The 25,276-nt window shown below is 40.9% G+C and overlaps 1 protein-coding gene across 2 annotated transcripts in view; it reads left to right on the top strand.

Moving 5' to 3' along the window:
- STX11 (syntaxin 11) overlaps nt 1–25,067 on the top strand; it is a 37,967-nt gene extending 12,900 nt beyond the window's left edge. For both annotated transcript variants that reach the window (XM_002817452.6, XM_054558268.2), the window contains exon 2: nt 23,321–25,067. In XM_002817452.6, coding sequence (XP_002817498.1) covers nt 23,326–24,189 — 864 coding nt within the window. In that variant the 5' untranslated portion in view covers nt 23,321–23,325 and the 3' untranslated portion in view covers nt 24,190–25,067. The remainder of the gene's footprint in view (nt 1–23,320) is intronic.
- Nucleotides 25,068–25,276: the final 209 nt, after the last annotated feature.

Below are 25,276 nucleotides of genomic sequence, written 5' to 3' on the forward strand. Positions count from 1 at the left end.
TAGCGAGACCCCATCTCTACAAAAATTTTAAAACTTAGCCCATGGTGAGACCCCATCTCTACAAAATTTTTTATTTTTAAAAAAATTTTTTTAATTTTTGTTTTTTGAGACAGAGTCTTACTCTGTCATCCAGGCTGGAGTGCAGTGGTGCAATCTCAGCTCACTGCAACCTCCGCTTCCTGGGTTCAAGCAATTCTCCCTGTCTCTGCCTCCCGAGTAGCTGAGACTACAGGCACCTGCCTCCACACCTGGCTAATTTTTGTATTTTTTTCTTAGTAGAGGCGAGGTGTCTCCATGTTGGCCAGGCTGGTCTAGAACTCCTGACCTCAGGTGATCCACCCTCCTCGGCCTCCCAAAGTGCTGGTATTACAGGTGTGAGCCACTGTGTCCGGCCCCAAAATTTAAAAATTAGCTGGATGGTGGCACATGGCTTGTAGTCCCAGTACCCAGGAGGCTGAGGTGGGAGGATTGCTTGAGCCCAGTGGATGGAGGCTGCAGTAAGCTATGATTGTGCCACTGCACTCAAGCCTGGGTAATAGAGCAAGACCTTGTCTCTCTCTCTCGCTCATAAGAAGGTTTATGTTAAGTTTTTTTTTGTTTTTTGTTTTTGCTTATCTAGAAAATATATTTTAAAAGGACTGGGACCACCTATGTTTTGCTCACCAAGCTAACCTCATCATATCATGCCTGGCACGTAAACACTCAATAAATACTTGTTGAATAAACACATGAAAGTCCCTGTCAGAGTAGCCTGTGCAAACATGTGTCCTGAAAGATGTGGATAAGAATATCAATCACATAGTCTACTTTGTGAATATTACTTAAAAGCTCATTAAAAGGCTTCCCAACTTGGTTTATGAAAATAAAATAAAGCTAATGGATGCCATTATTTCTATGCTGTTGTGTATATTTTAGCTAATAGAATTGAGGTATTTTAATATTGTGTTAAAATCAAATGATAAAGAATACTCAACATAAGTAAAAGTGAAAGTTACGGTATTTAAAGTTGTATGCATTTCATGATTTCTGGGAATTATTCTGCATGGATACTGATAGTCTATTCACAAGAGAACAAATTACATTATTCTTTAGCTACAGAATTTTCTGCACTTTTGGACATATAGAAAGATATCTACTGATTCCCATGATAAACATTACCAGTATCACTGGAAACATGCAGCATCTCTTTTATCCAAATTAGAAGCTCACATAGGAGGGAAAATTAAAATTCTATTAGTATTAAAAGATGTTTAAGATTTTTTTCAATACCTATAGATGTTGGTTCTATATAGCTTTATTTTATTTTATTTTATATTTTTGAGACAGAGTTTTGCTCTTATTGCCTAGGCTGGAGTGCAGTGGCACAATCTCGGCTCACTGCAATCTCCACCTCATGGGTACAAGTGATTCTCCTGCCTCAGCATCCCAAGTAGCTGGGATTACAGGCACCTGCCACTATGCCTGGCTAATTTTTTTTTATTTTTAGTAAAGATGCGGTTTCACCATGTTGGCCAGGCTAGTCTCAAACTCCTGACCTCAGGTGATCCGCCTGCTTCGGCCTACCAAAGTGCTAGGATTACAGGTGTGAACCACCATGCCCAGCCTATATAGCTTAAAAGAGCACAGTTGCTACATGGAACAGTTTCAATTGGGGTAAATGTATAAGAAATTTGATCAATGACTACTTTTTAGTTGGTTTTGTTTTGCAAGGAGATATTGGTTATTTGTCTTCTTTGACAGGTATAATGCAATATATTCACTTTGAAGAAAAATTTTCTTGGCCAGGCGTGGTGGCTCACACCTGTAATCCCAGCACTTTGGGAGGCCAAGGCAGGCAGATCACCTGAGGTCAGGAGTTTGAGACCAGCCTGACCAACATGGAGAAACCCTGTCTCTACTAAAAAATACAAAATTAGCCAGGTGTGGTGGTGCATGCCTGTAATCCCAGCTACTCGGGAGGCTGAGGCAGGAGAATCGCTTGAACCTGGGAGGCAGAGGTTGCGGTGAGCAGAGATCGTGCCATTGCACTCCAGCCTGGGCAACAAGAACGAAACTCTGTCTCAAAAAAAAAAAAAAAGAAAAAAGAAAAACAGAAAAATTTTCTTTACAATAAGCAAGTTTGTTTTCTTAGCTCCTTTTATATAGTGAGTACAAAGCACCTAACTTCTGTCTTCCTGAATAGAGCATTAATATGCTATAACTTGAGTTATAGGAGTAATATAAAAACTAATAATAGAATCATTCTTTTTGTTTTATAGAATCATTTTAGATCATATGATCTGCACATGCTTCCAAAGGAGTGGTACTTACAGTATCTTCAATAAGCTACCTGATAAATTAACTGATTATGGATGGTAGTAGTTCAAAATACTAACTCCTAAGACTGCGTTTGTAAAATACTTTAAAGTTAACAAAGTGCTTTCATGTACATAACTTATATTACTTAACGATCAAAAAGTAACCCTTCTGAGGTAAGTAGAATTATTACCATCTTACAGATGAGGAAACTGACAGAGATGTTAAATGTCTTGCTCAACTTTACGCAGCTAGACATGGAAATGGGAATAAGCCCTCACTTACCAGGCCAAGTACCCTTTCTCCTACGTGGCATTTGCTTTTCAAATGATATTAGCAGCAGCAGGAGTATCTACCCTTTGCTTCTTGTTTGGAAATAGTACTTTTAAGGCTTCTATCTGTTAGATGAAGAACAAGATCTTTTCACTACATGTTCTTGAATCTAACTAAAAATCCTAACACAATCTACCACCACTAACAATGAAACCTTATTAATTGGTGGTGGGGGTGAGGGGAATACAGCTTACCTTTATGAGACACTTATAAAGAAGAGATGTTCAATGTATATGTAATGCATTCAAATTGTTAACTTGTTCCCAAAAGAAAAACTAGCCACTGATTTTATAAACATTAAGTCTTAAAGATGTCAGTCCTCAGACTGGCTTAGACGCTTCAAGATTTTCACAATCTCTGGGACGTGTGGAATTGGGGTAACCACCTTGAGGTTCTTAAACATGAAAGCACACATGAGGATTTTGTTGCATTCTAAAATTTCCTTTACTTTTGCAAGTTTCCCTCAGTCTTCCTTTCTTTCTGTTTCTTTCTTTTTCTTTTCTTTTCTTTCCTTTCTTTTTTTTTTTTTTTTTCTTTTGAGAAAGAGTCTCACTCTGCGGCCTAGGATGGAGTGCAGTGGTGCGATCTCAGCCCACTGCAACCTCTGCCTCCCAGGTTCAAGCAATTCTCCTGCCTCAGCCTCCCAAGTAGCTGGGACTACAGGCATGTGCCACCACACCCTGCTAATTTTTGTATTTTTAGTAGACACGGGGTTTCACCATGTTGGCCAGGCTGGTCTCAAACTCCTGACCTGATGTGATCCACCTGCCTTGGCCTCCCAAAGTGCGGGGATTACAGCCATGAGCCACAGTGCCTGGCCCCACCTTCCCCCTTTCCCCCTTCCCTTCCCTTCCCTCCCCTCCCCTCCCCTCCCTTCCCCTCCCCTCCCCTCCCCTCCCCTCCCCTCCACTCCCCTCCCCTTCCCTTCCCTTCCCTTCCCTTCCTTTTCCTTCCTTCTGTCTACCTCTCTCTTTCTTTTTACCTGACTTCACCTGCACAAAAATTTTGTTGATGGAAAGTACACTGTGACTTGCCCTGTGGCCCTGCATCTCTGAGGGATGCCCCTGGGAAGGAGAAACCCCACAGAGCCCCTGTGGTTTTCCAGGGAAACAAACTAAATTTCACAGTAACAGGATTGGTTCTTCTGAACACTGTCTCTTAAGTGTTGGCAACCTTCTGGTATAGAAAAGAATCTGGAAGAATATGTATTATATTTTATCATTGGTTATTTTATAGAGTTAGTATATATAGTTGTATTAGATGATGGAAAATTGTTACTTTTCATGTTAAACAATTCTGTCTTATTTGATTTATTATTACAGGTTGAGTATCTCTTATCTGAAATGCTTGGTACTAGAAGTATTTTGGATTTCAGATTTTTTTGGATTTTGGAATATTTGCATATACATCATGAGATATCTTGGGGATAAGATCCAAATCTAAACACGAAATTTATGTTTCATATATACCTGTACACATAGCCTGAAGATAATTGTATACAATGTTTTTAATAATTTTGTGCATAACAAAGTTTATGTACATTGAACCATCAGAAAACAAAGGTGTCACTATCTCAGGCACCCACGTGGACAATCTGTGCTTGCTTGGTATCACCATCATTCCTGACTCTGAATTTACATGCTACTGATAAGCAATCACTTCTCCTTGTTTTCATTTCTATTTTCTTTTTTTGAGACAAGATCTTTCTCTGTTGCTCAAGTTAAAGTGCAGTGGCATGATCACAGCTCACTGAAGCCTCAACCTGCTGGGCTCAGGTGATCCTCCCATCTCAGCCTCCCAAGCAGCTGGGAATACAGGTGTACACCACTGCTCTCGGCTAATTATTGTATTTTGTTGTAGAGGTGGGGTTTCACCATGTTATCCATGGCTGGTCTTGAACTCCTTGACTCAAACAGCCTGCCTGCCTAAGCCTCCCAAAGTGCTAGGATTACAGGTGTGAACCACCATGCCTCACTACAGTCATGTTCTTAGATTTATTCACACATAAGTACTTATGGTAAAAAAAAAACATACCATTAATACACTGAAAAAAATAATGTGTTCAGGGTAACTAAGCCCAGTAGCATCACCAAATACCTATACCCACTGTTAACAGCAACAACAATGGCAGGCTTTCAGTCTCTACGTGCAAATTATGTATTCTGATTAAAAAGTTACTGTACACTGTATTTTTTTTAGGTGAAAAGAAACATCAGTAACAGTTGAGGCACCAGAAAGTGGGTCTTCTGAGGATGAGGAGGCATTCTGCTGGATGGCCTTTTCAAATGTTTCCTCCAGAGTCATCTGCCTCGTTAACAATGGTTTTTGTCTTAGAAGTCTCTTTGATTTTATAAACTGACATCATTTCTTATTCTGTTATACATGCACGCTGCTCTAGTCCTTCAGTAAGCTCATCACACATCCACTATGTCATCTATAGGCATTTTTTCTGCAGTGTTAATGGTATCTTCCTTGTCACTATTATCACAATCATTTTCATTGAGAACCATTTCAGCTTTTTCATCATCAGTCAGTGAATGAAGAACTGTAGCCTCCTTGTTGATGTTAAAAAAAACTTCATTGATATCTTCTTCCAGCTTACTGACTGACTCTGAAGGTATATTTTTTGCATATGTAAGGAGGTCATACATCATTTTTTCTCTCATCTGATATACGGAATCCTTCAAAGTCAACACCTTGTTCATCATCATCACTGAACACGCCAGAGCTTGTGCCAGGTATACACAACTGTATCTTTAGTCATGTGTTCTAAACATTGGCAACAGCATATATGGCATCCCTCATGCTAAACTCCTTTTGAAAATCTTCTACACTCATGCCTCTTTTCACTGCTGCTAGCATGCTGTTCAAGAAAGCATTATTTAATCCTCATTGATCTAAGGATACCTTGTCACATGGATGAAGTAGAGAAGTCACATTTTAGGGAAAGTACATGGCATAAACATTATTTTTGATGAGAATTTCCACTGGAGGATGAGCAGGACAGATGTGAAGGAATAACAGATTCTTGCAGCTGTTATCCAGTCCAACGTCCCTGCAGTGAACACAAGCTCCTGGTACCAAGTGCTTATGAAACTAATCAGAAAAGACACCCCTGGTGATCTAAGCCTTTTTATTAGCATAATGGATTGGTAAGAAATTCACTCCTTGGAAACAGCAGAGACACAAGCTTTTGCCTATCATAGCCAGATTACACTTATGCATGCCTGCTGCATTAGCACATCCCTGCACAGTTGTTCTGTCCTTGGCATCCTTAATTCCTGTAGAGGCTGTCTCAGCTCTAGTCAGTGTCTTTCCGGGGCAATAACACCAAAATGGTGATGTTTTATCAGCATTGCAAACTTGTTCTGGAGTCAAATTTTCATCAGCAATGACCTTGGCAAACTCATCAATTAATTTCTCTGCTGCTTTGTGATAAGCAGATGCTTCATCACCACACATCTTTGAAAATTTGATGCTGTCTTTTCTAAAATTTCCGCAACCAGCCTTTTGATTATTTACAGTTTCCTTCAGTTTTCATTTCACTGTGATAGATCTTGCATGTTTATGATCAGTATACCATTAAGTGGCATGTGTTCAGTGTGAGGCTGATGGATCCACCCTTTCAATACATGATCAAGATCTTCATTTCTAGCTTTATACAGTGGTTTCCTCCCTCCCCCCCTTCCTTTTTTCTCTCCTTTTCTTTTCCCTCCCTCCCTCCCTTCCTTCCTTCCTTCCTTCCTTCCTTCCTTCCTTCTTTCCTTCCTTCCTACCGATGAGGTCTTGCTCTGTCACCCAGGCTGGAGTGCAGTGGCACAATCATAGCTCACTGCAGCCTCAAACTCCTGGGCTCAAGTGATACTCTGACCTCATCCTCTTGAGTAGCTAGGACTACAGGCACACACCACCACACCTGGCTTTTGTTTGTTTTTTGTAGAGCCATAGTCTCACTATGTTGCTAGTATTGAACTCCTGGGCTCAAGTGATCCTCCCGCCTTGGCCTCCCAACACACTGAGATTACAGGTGTGAGCCACCATGCATGGAGTGTTTACTATTTTAACTTAACTTCTGTTCATCATTTTCAGCATGGAACTTCAACAATTTATCTTTGTTTCTTCAGGTCGTATAAGGTGGTCATTCCAACACCATATTTTTCTGTCTGGTTTCTCCAATAGCTTGATTTTCTTTGCTACAGATAAACATAAACGCTTCCCCTTTTTCTTGTCACTGTTAGTCATAGAAGTATCTGCAGGCCTTTTTGAAATTTTCAAAAATGTCAGAGCAGAGTATAAGCAAAGAGTCATAGTGATTAATACATGAAGTTCTTGGTGTTATGTGGGGCATGGTGGAGAATCTGCTGTTGGTGCATCCAGCCTGCTGCACACGTGCCATTCTATTACCTTTTGTGTGTGTGTGTGTGCTTGGGAAGGGGAATCTGGGCATGTGCAGAAAAGATATATTGCAGCTGAAGGGGGATGGGAGGGTCTTTTTTGCCTTGGGGGCGCTGAGTAAACTGTGTGTTATGTACTTGTGTTTTGACTGCGACTTGTCACATGAGGTCAAGTGTGGAATAGTCCCCTTGTGGCCAGTGCTCAAAAAGTTTTAGATTTTGGAGCATTTCAGATTTCAGATTTTCAGATTAGGAATGCTCAATCTGTATTATTATTATTATATTTTACAAAGAGCATGGGTTGCTTTCATAATCAGAAAGAGATATTTTACAATAAAATAGTTGGAAGAAAGGTATTTAAAACCTCAAATAATTGAGTAATGCACAGGTATTAGTGTTCACTTATGATCATAGATAAGACAGAAAATGAACTGTTAGTAGTGTAATTAACAAATGGCATCATTTATACAAATAGTTACTGAATCTACATTAGTTATTTGAGGGAATTTAAATCACATGAATACGTGACCATAGGTAACATATACAGAGTGCTCACTCTCTGCTGGGTGCTAGTCTAAGAGCTTTACATGGCTTACCTCATTTAATCCCCTCTACTATCCTATGAGGTAATTATTTATACATGGAGAAGACCAGGTATAGAGAAGATGGCCTACAACAATACAGAACATAGCAGAGGCTTGAAAAGCACTCTTCGATTAAGAATTGCACTCATCTGTTCAGAATTGCCCTAATTGCTGTGAACGCTGAAGCCAGTGAGGAAACCCAGGCAAGACCCAGTAGCGGCAGAGTTGAGATCTGGATATGTCTCCACATAATTCCCCAGGCTTGAACACTTAGCCCCTCTCCTATACGTCCCTGAGTAGAGGTGGAGTTCTAAACTGATCCTACAGCTCTGAAAAGAAGTGTCCTGATTGCCATTAACATTTTGAAGGGGGTTAGTAAGGCCATAATAAACTTCTGAAATTCCTTAGAAACCTAGTTCACATCCCGCTAATTTTTGCCCTTTTTAACACGGCAGCAGGAAACTTCTCTGGTCCAGTCTTTGATGATGAAGGAAACTTTGGGATGTGGCAGTGGAGTTGTGTTGTTTGGGAAGTTGCAATGTGCCTACATACTGTTTATTTTGGTGAGCTGAATGATAGACTTGTGATACACTTCAGACTATCCACTTCCATTTAAAAACTGGCTCTTCAAGTTCTCAAAACGTCTTATCAGACTGAAACTCAGCCAAGGTTAAAACTGCCAAGTATCTCTGTACTTTCCTGACCCCACTGCTCAAGGACTCCTATTTAGCACACTGTATTATCGAACAGCTTTTGCAGAGTCTTTGTGTGGAAGCTGTGTGTGTGTGTGTGAGATAATCTTTTTTTAGCATCTTTTTTTCTCCTCACCGTAAGTATGACCACAGTCTTCAAAAAACAAACAAAAAAGAAGCGCTGTCTTCAGACATGTTAAGAAACATGTGCTTTTAAAAAATGTGTATGCTTTATATTAACTTTTGCATACAATATGGGTAGAATATCACAAAGGTCTACTGAATTAAAATCAAGATATTAATATATACCTTAAGTCACAATTATTGGATAGGTGACATACTTCATAAGGACAACAATTTCGTTCATGTTGCTTATGTTTGTGTTTTAAAATCATAGCAATAAACTTTTGTTTTAAATGCATGAGAATTTACTTTCCAGAAATTATAATTTATCCATGATTCACAACAGCCTCCAAGTCTTCTTTAAAGAAGAATACACCTTAAGGAGCATAGAGAAACCCAACGAGAGGTGTCCATCAGGTAGCTTTGTCAGTATAACAAGCCACCCCCAAATAACAATTTTCTATTTCTCATGGGTGCAAGGATTAAATGAGATAATCCGTGTAAACCTTCCACAACAGTCTCTGGCAGATAGTAAGCACTTGTGGTTCTTCTACGGATTTCACCTGGACTCAGTCATGCAGCTGTAGAGGTGGGTCAGCTGGGGGCTGGCCTAGCTCTCCATGTGGTCTTCATCCTCCAGGAGGCTAGCCTGAGCTTTCTCACATAATGGTTTCAGTGTTCCCAGAGCGGATAAGCCCCAAGGTGCTAGTGCTAGTGCTGTTGAAGCCCCTGCTTGCCCCGTGTTTCCTCCCATCCTCTTGGTCAAAGCAAGTCTCATGGCCAAGGGTAGAGAAACTAATTCAAAGGGTAGAGAGACCGACACCACTTCTTGATGGGAGGTGCTGCTAAGAATTTGTTGGCATTTGTTGTAATCAAGTATAGTCTGTCTCTGACAAAAATTATTCACATTTCTCTTGCAAGAAAAATATGCTCCTTCCCATCCCAGGATTCCCCGAAGTCTCATCAGATTATAGTATTAGCCTTGAAGTCTGGAGACTTATGCCTGATCTGCATGAGATCTAGATACAGTTCAAACTCCTCAGAGATAGCTCTTCTTATGCTGATCCTCTTGATCCCAGGACAATGAACAGGCTGTCTTTCCCATACACATCCAACATATAACGATGCGATAGGAAAAGGATAACAAAAGTAGGGACCCCATTTAAAAAAAAAAAGCCATTAACAGGATACATATGACAATCACTGGTCCATAGCAGTTCTGTCCAAGCACATGTTACCAGGTGCCCCTGATCCTGGGCTAGGCCATGTTCCTTGATTAGGACCCAGCTCTGCTTTTCAGAAGTGGTTTCCTGGTTTATAGTCCTCCACTGCTCTTGGCTCTACCCTCTGAAACTCTTCTTTTCCCACAACAAATGGCTTATTTTTGCTCCTAAATAGCTTCATTGGCCTAGATCCTGATCATAAAAAGTTGGGGACCCAGAGGCCTCTTTTCCTTTGAAAAGTCATTGTATTTTTAGGCCAAAGTTGTGTGTGTGCTTTTTAGTAAAATTCTCTTAAAAACTTTGTGGATTTCCAAATACTCTAATTAGGCTCCATGCCCCTAAAACCTATGTTCATAATTGTTTTCATGTTAGACCTCTGTCTACTTCAGGCTGAGGATCAGGTTGTTTGAGACAACACACTTAGAGTCTTAGAGCTCACTTTGTCTAGCTGAGAAGGTCTATGAGGCACCTTATTCAATTTTACCAAGGTCTTTACTCTAAGGCCATCCAAGGCCATTTCTTACTTAGAATTGTTTCTTCCCGTTGAAGAGACTGGAGAGATAAAAAGTTTTTATTTTCCTGTCTTGTGAGTTCTGGTTTCCCTCTATTTTCTCTAAATAATGCTTGCAAACTAGATGATTCAATTTTTAGTTTGTCTCTATCGTGCAGAACTTCTATGTAGTTATAGACACACTCAAACACTTTCAACATTGTCTGGAGATCTTTGCAGTGAGATGCAAAATTCATACCAACATTTTCAGCCTTTGGAGCTGCCATAGGCAACAGTGTTGCCAAGTGTTTGGCTGCCTATGATATGGGCTGCCTTTTCCCCCTGACTGCTCTCGCAGTTTCCTCACCACTGCCACCCTCCTCTGACAGTCTGCATGCCATCTTTCCAGTTTTACTTAACAGTTACATCACTGCTCTTCACCTGCTATCTGGTGCCAAAGCCAAGGTGGAATGTTTTAGGTTTCTGTTCTGGCAGCATGCCACTTCTAGGTACCAATTTTTCTGTCATTTAGCTTATGCTGCATAAGAAGCTGCTACCCATTTTGGTGGTTTCAAACACAACGATTTATTATTTCTCACTATCCTGTTGATTGGCTGAGCAGTCTTCTGTTGGGCTCTCCTCGGCTTCTTCATTTTCAGTCTTTTGGTGGGGTAGCTGGTGGTTGTGCTCAGCCTCGAGTACTGCTCAGCTGGGCATCATCTTCCTGCAGGCTAGCCCAGGCTTTGTCATATAGTGGAATTAAGCTACCCAATAGCAAGCCCTTTTGCACAAATGCTTTTCAAACTTCTGCTTGCATCATATTTGCTAATGTCTCAATGGTCAAAGCAAATCTCAGTCTCATAGCCACCCTCAAACTCAAGGAGTTGAGAAATAGTCTGTACCTCTTGATCAGAGAAGCTGCAAAGAATGTGTAGTAAGAACATTTTTATTTTTATTTTATTTTTATTTTTATTTTATTTTTATTTTGAGACAGGGTCACGCTGTCATCCAGGCTGGAGTGCAGTGGTATGATCTCAGCTTACTGCAACCTGTGTCCCAGTTTCAAGCGATCTTCCAGCCTTAGCCTCCCGAGTAGCTGGGACTGCAGGTGTGCACCACCACACCCGACTAATTTTTGTGTTTTTGTAGAGCTGGATTTTGCCCTGTTACCCAGGCTGGTCTTGAACTCCTGAGCACAAGCAATCCACCCGCCTTGGCCTCCCAAGCCAGGATTACAGGTGTGAGCCCCTGTGCCTGGCTAGAAAAATTTTTTTTGCACCCTTTCACAAAGAGTATGTACAAATTCAAGGGGAAAGAATGGGGCCACCTAGGAGGTGAGATCAAGAATGTGGGATGAGAACAGATGCTCACCACGTCATGGAAATAATCTAATTGGTTGATGTATTCATGGTTCTGATACTATCTGGTACTACAATACTAACATTAGGCCAGGCACAGTGGCACACATCTGTAATTACAGCACTTTGGGAGGTTGAGGCGGAGGGGATCACTTGCGCTTAGGAGTTTGAGACCAGCCTGGGCAACAGGCAAAACCCCATCTCTACAAAAAATATAAAAATTAGCCCGTAGTCCCAGCTACTCGGGAGGCTGAGGCGGGTGGATCACTTGAGGCCAAGAGTTCGAGACCAACCTGGCCAATGTAATGAAACCCTGTCTCTACTAACAATGCCAAACATTAGCTGAGCATGGTGACACACGCCTGTAGTTTCAGCTACTCAGGAGGCTTAGGCATTGGTAAACATAGGAGACAGAGGCTGCAGTGAGCCATGATTGTGCCACTGTACTCCAGCCTGGGCAACAGAGCAAGACCCTGTGTCAAACAATAATAATAATGATAATATAGTAAAATTAGTAGTTATCATTTGTTGAAGTCTCAATATATGCTACTCTCATGAAAATGCTTTATACATGTTAGAATTTTATTGCTATAAATGGAAATGGCAATTACATAAGAGTTTTTTCCACTTTGCTAATAACATTTTTTTTTCTTTTGCCTCATCCTCCCGAGTAGCTGGGACTACAGGCATACGCCACCATGCCCAGCTAATTTTTGTATTTTTAGTACAGATGGGGTTTCACCATGTTGGCCAGGGTGCTCTTGAACTCCTGAACTTAGGTGATCCACTCACCTCGGCCTCCCAAAGTGCTGGGATTACAGGCATGAGCCACCGCACCCGGCCTTAATAACACTCTTTTAATCATTATTTGTATGTTAATACAATGAGCCTCTCTTTCCTCATCTTTACAGTGAAGGCATTGTGCAAGCTAATCATTACAGTCTTTTTCTGCTCTCACCTCCTTTGATTTTACTTAACATGGTGGTTGGGTTGATTAAGGAAGGAACACAGTAAGTAGCTGCTCCTTACCCGCCTGACTTCCACACCCATGGAGAAATAAGAAAGGAAAAGCAGTCAGAGGCCAAAGGGTCTCATTAGTGACTGATAAAGACAAGGTTGGAAAATGTGGCTTACACCTGCAGGACTGTGCATTCTGATCTTGAAGCCAGCATTAGCTGGATTTACCCTCCCTGGCCAGAGCTGATTTCACCCACCCCACCCAGGGGTAGTGCAGAGACAACACAGGTTCTCTGGTAAACCCACTTTTAGGAAAAAGAAAGAAGTGGCTGGGCTACTGCAGACAGGTTCTTCTTTTAGATTCACTAATTAGATAAGCAACTCCATGCCCCTTTGCAGGAGGAGGTGGAGAGAGATGCCAGAGAAGGGAAGAAACAGAGCAGAGAATATTGCTCCTTAACAACACTAGCACCTCCCGACCTAGCACCTCCCCACACTAGCGCCTCCCACCCTAACTCCCCCAACAGCTTCAATGCATGATTAAGTGGAAAGGGCATGAACTCAGGACCTGGACAGATGTGTTTAAATCCCAGACTTCTCTCTTACTCACTGGGTGAACTTAACTTTTCCGAGACCCAGTTATTAGTAAATTGAAAATGATGCTACCCTCCTGCCAAGGTTATTGTGAGGATTGTGGTGGATTTTATATCAGTTCTCCAGCACAATGACTGGTTTTGGGTGCACACAGTCTGTCACTGAGATTTGTTTTTCCTTCCTTGCTTTATGGAGTGGGCTTGATTCTAGAGGGCTGCAGACACATGCAGAAAGTTACTATTATTGAATGTTTGCTTCTCGAATGTCTTTGCTTGCCACAATCTGTAAAGGGAGTGAGAAGACTGTCAGTGGTGAGTGGAGATAACTGAGGAAGGGTTTGCTATTTTAACTCCCAGGAAAGAGAAACATTTTAAATCAAATAAAACTATATCACCACATGGTTCAAAGATGTTAATAATGGCCATTTGAGTCATTAATAAATTGTCTCTAATGCCCTCCTTTTTAAAAAGCAAGGAAGTGTGTCCATGCATTTTAGAAGAGGATTTCCAACAAAGATAAGTAGATGCCTTTGACATTTGAAGGGAGAAACTTCAGTTACTGTAAAGGTTACTTACATGGAAAACCCTCATGCATTGATGATGTTGGATAACTCAGATATTTCTGTACCTTGTGTAAAAGATATCAGCCATATATAAGAATATTTTTTCTGGGAGAATTTAACAGGAGTAACCAGGCAATGAGACTAGAATAAGTGGCCCAAAGGACACTGTTTATGAGAAAGAGGAACAGATAAAGGAATGTAAAAATTCTGTGAGCTTTTCCTTAGCTGGTGTTATGAGTTGGAAAAGAAAAGGTCATTGATGATTCTGGAAACTCCATGGATTTCTCCCTTTAAAAGATACTTCATGGAATAGTTACAAAATATAAAGGAATTACTTAAAGGCATATATGTTTTCCAACTGGACTCAAAATCTATTCCCCATCATTTTTTAAACATAGATCTTCACTGTATTTTCCAGGAAAAGTTTTGCTTCACATTCTAGGGCCAAAGGGAAATCAGATGTAAGATTTACAACTGTTTTAGTTTGTAAATACTAATAGAGATACAAGTGGAAAAATTTGCACAGATGACTTGAGCCTTGAGCCTTGACCCTTGAGTGCTCCTGTCTTTACTTTCTCCCTTAGAAAGCTCATCTACTGGCTGGGCGCGGTGGCTCACACCTGTAATCCCAGCACTTTGGGAGACTGAGGCAGGCGGATCACAAGGTCAGGAGTTTGAGACCAACCTGGCCAATAGAGTGAAACCCCATGTCTACTAAAAACCCACAAAAAAATTAGCCGGGTGTGGTGGTGCACACCTGTAATCCTAGCTACTCAGGAGGCTGAGGCAGGAGAATTGCTTGAACCCGGGAGGCGAAGGTTGCAGTGAGCCAAGATTGCACCACTGCATTCCAGCCTGGATGACAGAGGGAGACTCTGTCTCAAAAAAAAGAAGAAAGAAAGCTCATCTACTGTCCTTTCCTGTTCTGGCTTCTATGCACCTGACTGTAAAATTTACGTCTCCAAGTATCTGTGTTCTGTTATTTCAGAGAGTTAATAATTTTATGGATTTTTTGAAAGTTGTGATGACTTACTCCCTGTTTTTAGGGCTGTAGCAACTGAAGTGTTGCAATGTTGGGGAAACTCTGATATGAAGAAATTTGTGTGGGAAAGAAAGTAGTGATTCTAATGGTGACAGTACTTCCATGTGTTAATCCAGTTCTAAGAATTAGATGCTAATAATTGTTCCTAATAGAAAAGCTCAATTTGGGAATACATTTCCTATTAGACTAACGATTTTAAAAGAAACCTTGTGGGGAGTTTAGGAAAAAGAAGCTAGTGTAGCTTTGTGGATTACAGATGGACTCTCAAGTAGTCACACTTTTGGGATTTATATCTCAACTCCATAACTGTGTGACTTTAGGCAAACTGCTTAAACTCATTAGGCCTCAAACCTGTAGACTGGGGATGATGATAATACCTCATAAGGAATAAATGGGTTAATACCTGCCCATTGCTGAGTACCGCATTTGGCATTTTACAAATGCTTAATAAATGTTCACTGTAGAGCAGAATGTATGAAACCTACACAGGAATAGCTGCTTTGATTTCTCGTGCATTTCTACATAAAGCATCCGAAAGCATATTGCTAAAAGTGAAATCCCAACTACCCACTGGCTGTTTATCAACTGTGCATATCAAACTGCCTTTTTCTCTTCACACACTGGCAGAAATTCTGATTGAGGAAACTGAAAAATGAATTATGTCAGAGGGCATCAAATGAGTAAAGCGATTGAAAAGTAGAGACTGTCTTCTCCAGAAATGCTTTGAATAACTCCTACCTGCTTTCGCTTTAGAGCAAAGAGAAAACAAGAGACATTTTAAAATTATTTCTTCTAGCCTCAGACTTTTATCGTTATAAACCATTTCAATTAATACTCTTCAGCCTTTCAAATTTTGCTTTGAATGAGCCCTAAGACAATATTAAATGCGTTCTTGCCCAATGCACTTTAAGATACGATACAAGCTTTTTTTTTTTTAATTAACTTTGGAGCAGCAAGAAAATTAGAACTATTTATTAGGAACTTTTTAGTTTTAACCTGTAATGTTTAGATGTTCAAAGAATAGTGTTTCCCTCTGTAGTAGTCTGTTTTCATGCTGCTGATAAAGACATACCTGAGACTGGGCAATTTACAAAAGAAAGAGGTTTAATGGACTTACAGTTCCACGTGGCTGGGGAGACCTCACAGTCATGACGAGGCAATGGTGAGGCATGGTGAATGCAAGGAGGGGCAAGTCACATCTTAGTGGATGGCGGCAGACAAAGAGAGAATGAAGAGGATGCAAAAGCAGAAACCTCTAATAAAACCATCAGATCTCATGACACTTATTCACTACCACCAGAACAGTATGGGGGAAACCACCCCCATGATTCAACTATCTCCCACCGGATCCCTCGCACAATGCATGGGAATTATGGGAGTACCATTCAAGATCAGATTTGGGTGGGGACATAGAGCCAAACCATATCACCCTCTTAGATGTGTCATTTTAAAAATCAAGAAACAGTGCACTGGTTTTACCAGTTGAGTGAAATTATTGTTTATGAACCTGTTGGGGAAAGTCCATTTGTTGTTCTTTAAGGGCTGTGTTACTATGGGGTATGCTAGAAAGGAACTGCTAAATTACAATTACACTCTACCTGTGGAATTCCTAGGTGCCTCTGGTGGCGGGGATGTGTGGGCAGGAGGGACTGGATGAGGTGATTGAGAAAGGTGTACACAGCGTGACCCCATGGGCTGTGCAGGTTGTGATCTCACCACAGATGAGAGAGACTGGCAGTCCAATCATGCTCAGCTCACCAGGCTGCATGCCCTTGGGCAGGGCTGTATCCACCTTTCAGAAAGGGCCCTTTCACAAAGATACTATATAAGCCCAACACAAAGCCTCATTAAGGCACCCTATAGACCAACAGAGGACCTTCTGATTTGTAATAATCACTTTAATCATACGTTTACAATTGGTATAAAATTAGGACATAGGAGGTATGTCATAGAATCTGAAAATCAGAACTTGGGTACTGTGCGTAAGTCCTGTATGGAGTGTATATCTTGGGGACAGGGTCGGTTTTGCTTCTGAAATAGCCGAATTCCATTTGCAAAGACTCTCTCTTTCTTTCTCTTTCTCTGTGTGTGTGTGTGTATCTACAAGCTGATCTCCATAATAAGCTTCACAAGGTTTGCTGTGTTCCTTGAGCTGCTCTGTATTGCATATTCCCATGTCTGAAAATTTCTCACTACTTGTAAAAATACTTTAACATCTTGCTGTGAAACAGGAAAAGGTTTTGTTTCCTGGTTTTGGCAAAATTTGCTTAATGCATATGTTAGTCTTTTGGGGCTGCCTAATAAAACTTCTCCTTTATGATCAGAGAGATGCTATATACATCATTTAAAAATGATTCCCTTAGAGGCATGTTGGGAACAATGACTTTCACAATTGTTCTTTGTAGCATCCAGTGTCTTGGTTATTTATGTGTGATATGGTTTGGCTGTGTCCCCACCACATCTCAACTTGAATTGTATCTCCCAGAATTCCCATGTGTTGTGGGAGGGACCTAGGGGAAGGTAATTGAATCCTGGGGGGTGGTCTTCCCTGTGCTAGTCTCGTGATAGTGAATAAGTCTCATGAGATCTGATGGGTTTACCAGGGGTTTCTGCTTTTGCTCCTTCCTCATTTTCTCTTGCCACCACAATGTAAGAAGTGTCTTTCACCTCCCACCACGACGCTGGGTCCCCCCCAGCCATGTGGAACTATAAGTCCAATTAAACCTCTTTTCTTCCCAGTCCTGGGTATGTCTTTATCAGCAGTGTGAAAATGGACTAATACAATGTGGTTGTCACCTCCACTCTTTGGTCTTCTGAGGTAGGTAGAAACCTGCTTTCTGAATTGTTCCTTCCTGATACGACAGAAAATTTTAACATTCTATGTGCCAAATATAGTAGGCTCTTCAAAGCAGGATCTAGGTCTCAATGGCTAATAGAATATCACCATCCTTCCTTGTTCCCTGTGAATGCTATCAGAGTATTTATTCATGTACCTGAGGGTGCTTCATCATAGTAAGCTCAGTCTTCAATTTTATTCATACTCCCATGCCTGCAGCAATTATAATTTTCCATCATAAATGAAGGGATCAGAATAAACTATTTCAAACGTTCTTGATTCCTTTTCCTTTTGAGCTTCAGAGATTGTTGTTATGGAAGTGAGTTTTCAGCTGACTTTCTTATTTAGCCTCCATACCAGGGAGCCAGAAGGCAGTGCTTATGAAAGCCACCATCCTTCCACTGGGGGAGAGAGGCCAATAGCTACCCCTTTTCCTTCTCTATCAGTTTTTTGCAGTCTCGACTGCCCCCAAGCTAGGAATTATTATAAGTTTTCCAGAATTGCACGATAATTATGAATAAAAAGCTGACATGGGCCAGGTGCAGTGGCTCATGCCTGTAATCCCAGAACTTCGGGAGGCTGAGGCAGGTGGATCACCTGAGATCAAGAGTTTGAGACCAGCTTGGCTAACATGGTGAAACCCCATCTCTACTAAAAATACAAAACTTAGCTGGGCATGGTGGTGCATGCCTGTAATTCAAGCTACATGGGAGGCTGAGGCAGAAGAATCACTTGAACCTGGGAGGCAGAGGTTGCAGTGAGCCGAGATAGTACCACTGCACTCCAGCCTGGGCAACAGAGCAAGACCACCTCCAAAAAAAAAAAAAAAAAAAAAAAAGCTGACATGGTAGGTATCTATGGAATGGGTCACAAATTTGAGTATGCATTATAATCACCTGGAGATCATCCTAGGCCTACCGAATCAGAAACTCTAGGTGCCCAGGCATCTGTTATCTTTGAAGCTCTCCGAATGATTCTGTCATCTCCTGCAGACCGAGGACCACTGAGCTACCATCATCTCTTTGTTCCTTTGTTTTCTCTTACACAAAACTTTATTGCTCAATGAAAAAAGGCTTAAGCAATAACCCCTTCCTTCCTTATTGGATCTAGTTTTCAGTACAGATTATATGCATGCCTGAAAAGAAAATTAGAAAGCAGAAGCAGATTTTTGGTAGTTGATTGTCAATTTTCTTTTGAATTCTTCACCTCCATGCAAATTGAAGCAGGACTTATTTTTAGCAACTTGATGAATGCAATTTACCAAAGTTTATTACATTATCTTTTATTATAATAAGACAGGAAGGTCAGTGGAATTGTCTGATTTTTCTTTCTCATTTACCATAGTTCTCTTTCTAGGAACTCATAGTACAGAATCAAGCTATGGGATATATAGGTTATTTTGATGCTCTATTTGTGCCCACTTCTATATTGTTGTATAACTAAGTAGTGTATACACTTTTAACCTTTTTGGAGACATTCTTAGGAATAGCAGTCTCTTCATTGACTTTCTATTGCAGTTTTCCTAATGTTTGCTCCCTGGTGACTAGGAGACCTTCTATGTCAGTGGAGACAACTCATCTGAGGCTGGCTGAGCCAAGAAACGTGGGCAGGAAGGCAAGGTGAAGGCCCCCTTCCCTCCTTCTTTACCACATCTCAATAGAGAATCTTTACATCTCCTGTACCCTTTCTTTTTCTCTTATTAGCACATTATGGACTTGCACCTTCACATGAGCTTGGGCCCTTACCTGATTTATAATTTGTTATCTATGACTTTAGGGTTGTTCAATCTTGAGAAGGAATGACTGTCTCTGGACATCTTCCAAAACCATTTTCTATATGGTTGAATTGTACTTGACTCTTCATATTGTGATGAGATGATTTCGCCCAATAGCTTTTTAATGGCCGTAGGAGAGCAATACAGAGCACAGGACCTGTCTAGGATGAGCAGGATACATACAAATGATTCCTAGTGTCCCAGGGCATGGCACAGTCCCTTACCTACCCATTTCCTGCCATTGAAGTGCCTTGTAAGGCTTGGCCAACATGTAAGGAAGGAAGGCATCTCTCACCTATTCTTGCCTTGTTCATCAAAATGCATCCATTCCATCTCATCCACTTGTTGCATGGTAGACTATATTGGGTACTAACTGAAGCAGACGGGTACAGCTCAACTCTACGCAAACTAGCTAATGTGCTTTCCCCAGGTAACATAAAATGTTAACTTGATTGCAATGCACAGACTTTTAAAAGTTGCTAAGGAGTTAGTCCTTTAAACGAATAGTATTTATTGTTTTGTGGGGGTTTTTAAATTATGAAATGTGTGTGGACATTATAAAAATTTTGGAAAATACAGAAAAGCAAAAGGAAGCAATTTAAACCATGTATAATACCACAACTCAAAGAAAACTATAATTAACATTTTGATGTGTATTATTCAAGTTTCTGTTTCAGAATGCTGCACATTCTCTTTCTCCATAACTACTTTTTATGCCCAACAGAGTATATATGCTTTTCATGCCATTAGATAGCCTTCTAAACTCTGTGACTTATGTAGAAGCCAGGACCTCATTATTGTGCATTTAACTTATTTCTGAATTTCTGTAAAAACAAGGTGGTGATGAAAATATTTAGAGCAATGAGTTTCATACACTTTTGCATTATATCTTTAGAATAAATGTACGAATGTCAAAACAAATGCACACTTGAAAAGCTTTTGATACATATTACTAAAGTGTCTTCCAGAAAGATTCTATCAATTACCAATTTTTTAAAATAATGAATAGACTTTATTTGCAAAATCATTAAGTTGCAAAAACAAAGACACCACAGGAGTTTTAAATTAGACTTTTTTTTAATCTAGAAAAAAAATTTAATGTAATTGCTTAGTTCAGCAGAAGCTGAGAGAGGTCTCAGGACCCTGAACAATAATACTGATTTTATTATTTTATTTTATTTTATGTTTTTAAGTTCCGGGGTACACGTGCAAGATGCGCAGGTTTGTTACATAGGTAAACATGTGCCATGGTGGTTTGCTGCACAGATCATCCCGTCACCTAGGTATTAAGCCTAGCATGCATCAGCTCTTTTCCCTAATGCTCTCCCCTCCCCCGCCCTTCCCCGACAGGCCCCACTGTGCATTATTCCCCTCCCTGTGTCCAGGTGTTCTCATTGTTCAGCTCCCACTTATAAGTGAGAACATGCAGTGTTTGGTTTTCTGTTCCTGCATTAGTTTGCTGAGGATAATGGCTTCCAGCTTCATCCATGTCCCTGCAAAGAACATGATCTCATTCCTCTTTATGGCTGTGTAGTACAGTCTAACATTGATGGGCATTTGGGTTGGTTCCGTGTCTTTGCTATTGTGAATAGGGCTGCAGTGAACATTCACATGCATGTGTCTTTATAATAGAATGATTTATATTCCTTTGGGTATATACCCAGTAATGGGATTGCTGGCTCAAATGGTGTTTCCAGTTCTAAATCTTTGAGGAATTGCCACACCGTCTTCCACAATGGTTGAACTAATTTACATTCCCACCAACAGTGTAAAAGCATTCCTATTTCTCCACAGCCTCCACCAGCATCTGTTGTTTCTTGACATTTTAATAGTCACCATTCTGACTGGCATAGATGGAATTACCAGTATGTTTTGAGAGTTCCCAGAATCCTTACCCATTTGAAAAATGATTGTTTTTAAAAAATTCCGGCTAACTTTATGGGCAAGAAAATTCTCAGCAGTTTAATCTGCATTTCCTTGTTTAATACAGAAGTCTTTTGTGACTATATTTTTATACTTTTGCTAAAGATTATTTCGTGCAGTGGTTAAGTGGTGCTATTCTAACGCCTGAGTGTTCACTTACTGGTGACCTTGAGTAAATTCCTTGATCTCCCTATGCTCACACCAACTCTGATAATGGCAGTACCTACTCATAGAATCTGTATGAAGACTAAAGAGGGTATCACATGAAAGATGCCTAGAAAATATCAGGCATATATAACATACGTTTATGTTCTCTGTTATTTACGTCTTCTCTGAATTGCTTCACTGTCTTTGGGTAAGTTGATTTTTTGGTAGCTTAGAAATATATATATTAAGTATCTTAACCTCTTGTCTGTCATATATTATAATTTCTCCCTAGTTGGTGGTTTGTCTTTCAGTTTTGTTCAAAGGGAGGAAACAGTTGAATATCAAGAAATTCAGACCAGGTGAAGGCATAGTTTTGGTCCAGGGTGGATCTTTTTTCTGCCTGTCAACCATACTGCTAGGAGAATCACCTTCCCCATCATTGAGAAGGTCTGGTATTGATTATAGCCACCAGGTATCAGAAATGGCACTTTAAGCAGCTTACGTTGTTATATTAAAAATCACCATCATAGAATAAAACTTCTGCTTAATTTATGTAAATAATGATCGTGGTAGATGAAAGGCCATGGTTAGTATTTCACCATTTTCCATTTACCACCAAATCCAACTTGTCAGCATTCCATTAGTGGTGATATAAAATTAATTACTTCAACTTGAAAGAAGCTTTTAATTTGAGACCAAGAACCCTGATAGATTGTGTAACCATTAAGTGTTACTACTTTTCCCCTCTTTGCTGCAAATTGTGTAGTAGAAACAGAATCTTTCTCATCATGAAGTCTTGTGTATAAAGGCAAGATGTTCCCTATATTAGCATATATACATGCGACTAAAAATGAAAGTTTTTCACTTCATTGAAAAGCAATATGGACATAGAGACTAATACTTTGCCTTACTAAGCAGAGGGATTACCAGAACCATCCTTGTAAAAACATGAACATTCTGCTTGAGCTGCTGACTTGTTTCAAAAAGCTATTAAAAGTGGGCAAACATTGCTGCTACATGATGAATGAATGGGAGTGTGTTATATTATTGCTACTAGGCCACGTATGATTGGAATTTTCCATATAAAAGCATTTACAAAGCAGTGTTATTTACGATGCTTATCATTAGGGAATGATACTGAGAAGAGTAAGGAAACTTCAGCTTCTAAATTTTACACTTAGATTTCTGTATTTTGTTGTCATTTTACTTCAAGCATGTTTTACTTTTACAACATCTTCAAGAGAAAAAAATTTAAATCATGATTTGCATGGTAACTGTTTTAAGAGTTGTTAGTATGTACAGGAGGGGATGCTTCCCAGTGCTGAAATAGACACAAAATAGGCAACATTTAGATGTTGGCCCCAAAGCCTTGTAGATTGTCCTCAATTAAAAATACTTAAGTTTGCAAGTCTTTCTTCTTCTTTTTTCTTTTTTTTTTTTCTGTGTCTGTTTTAATTTGCGACGATTGGAAAACATAAAGCAATGAAAACAGATGGTTTCCCGATGCAATCTAAAATTTTCACACACCAGGGCCTGTTGTGGGGTGGGGGGAGGGGGGAGGGATAGCATTAGGAGATATACCTAATGTAGATGACAAGTTAATGGGTGCAGCACACCAACATGGCACATGTATACATATGTAACAAACCTGCACGTTGTGCACATGTACCCTAGAACTTAAAGTATAATAAAAATATATATATATAAATAAATAAATAAAATTTTAAATTGCTGCTTGAGTTCTGGACGGCTATGATATTGAACTGCAGGTGCCCACAGGCCTTAAAACACAACTGTTTCATGTTGTTCAGTCATCTTATTTCTTTCCTTGTAAGCAAAATGTCAGAACATTTAGCACCTTTAGTGCACTTAACTGCCCACACCGAGGAATACAAAATTGGGACTGCTGAGTAAAATGTTTAAGTTTCAATCCCTTGAAGGCAAATATTTGACTCTCAATAGAGAAATTTAATTTCATTATCTCTACTTGCAGGCAGAATGAAAGACCGGCTAGCAGAACTTCTGGACTTGTCCAAGCAATATGACCAGCAGTTCCCAGACGGGGACGATGAGTTTGACTCGCCCCACGAGGACATCGTGTTCGAGACGGACCACATCCTGGAGTCCCTGTACCGAGACATCCAGGACATTCAGGATGAAAACCAGCTGCTGGTGGCCGACGTGAAGCGGCTGGGAAAGCAGAACGCCCGCTTCCTCACGTCCATGCGGCGCCTCAGCAGCATCAAGCGCGACACCAACTCCATCGCCAAGGCCATCAAGGCCCGGGGCGAGGTCATCCACTGCAAGCTGCGCGCCATGAAGGAGCTGAGCGAGGCGGCCGAGGCCCAGCACGGCCCGCACTCGGCGGTGGCGCGCATCTCGCGGGCGCAGTACAACGCGCTCACCCTCACCTTCCAGCGCGCCATGCACGACTACAACCAGGCCGAGATGAAGCAGCGCGACAACTGCAAGATCCGCATCCAGCGCCAGCTGGAGATCATGGGCAAGGAAGTCTCGGGCGACCAGATCGAGGACATGTTCGAGCAGGGTAAGTGGGACGTGTTTTCCGAGAACTTGCTGGCCGACGTGAAGGGCGCGCGGGCCGCCCTCAACGAGATCGAGAGCCGCCACCGCGAGCTGCTGCGCCTGGAGAGCCGCATCCGCGACGTACACGAGCTCTTCTTGCAGATGGCGGTGCTGGTGGAGAAGCAGGCCGACACCCTGAACGTCATCGAGCTCAACGTACAAAAGACGGTGGACTACACCGGCCAGGCCAAGGCGCAGGTGCGGAAGGCCGTGCAGTACAAGAAGAAGAACCCCTGCCGGACCCTCTGCTGCTTCTGCTGTCCCTGCCTCAAGTAGCAGGCCGGCCCAGGCCGCCACCGCCCATCCCAGACCATGGAGCGCGCTGGGAAGGAGGCACCAAAGCCGGGAGCTCTACCCTGCAGGGAGTTGCCCCAACTGTTTCCGGAACTCAGTCTTTAGAGAAGAAACGCCAGGTTCAAGAATTGCAAACCAGCCCGTGCTTGGAAAGATGGTTAGTTGATACCGTCCGATGATTCTTCAGTAAAGATAGATTCCTACAAAGTTGTGCAATGTCATTATATGACACCTTGCACTCTTACCCTCTTGACAGAAGCCAAGTAAGGAACTGACGTTGTATCTGACTGTAGGGTGGATGTCTGAGGCCTGCCTCCTAATAAAGACTCAAGGAGGAAGTCAATTGGGCATCTGCTAATAGAATGAACTCATGATGGAAACTTCAGTTCATTTACTTTGTCCTGAAAATTCCCTGGTTCTGTTCCATTTTGAGCGAAATTGGCCTTGGGAAAAACCACGTTCTTCCTTTCCAATTCTTCATCCGGTCTACGCTGTGCAATTCCTCCCCAAATATAGATCTTATTTCTGCTCATTTTCCCTACTTATTAAAATCACACCAAACACTTACTATTTTCTTATCTCTTTCACTTTTTAAATATCTTTCACCAGGTTATATTTTGGTATTATTTTTCCAAACATTTGTAAGCACTGAATATCGAACAAGCACTCAAATTGAAGTATCAGTCACGTTTTATGTATTTTTTCACTGATAAAAATTATTTAACATTTATCTTTTTACTTTATTACATATGCACATATATGTAAATGTAAAATACTAATATTCACTAATGTATGTACATAATGATCAATTGGTTTAACTTCTTTTATGTAAGTATGGTATATAAATTTCAAGAAGAACACTTTTCTGGCTCTTGGTGTTGGTTTGCTTGTTTTGAGTTTGTTTCACTCCAGTTTGCCCCTTCCTAGTCCAGTTTGGGTCAAACTTCATGTTAAACAACTCTGCATTGGTTATGGCGGTAGACATATGGCAGTAGAAAATGTATACAGAGCTAGAGACAACTACCATTCTTGGATATATTGCTTTTGTTTTACTGTGGACCATTCCTTC

The sequence above is a fragment of the Pongo abelii genome, chromosome 5 (assembly GCF_028885655.2).
Source record: "Pongo abelii isolate AG06213 chromosome 5, NHGRI_mPonAbe1-v2.0_pri, whole genome shotgun sequence".
In the NCBI taxonomy this organism is placed as follows: domain Eukaryota; kingdom Metazoa; phylum Chordata; class Mammalia; order Primates; family Hominidae; genus Pongo; species Pongo abelii.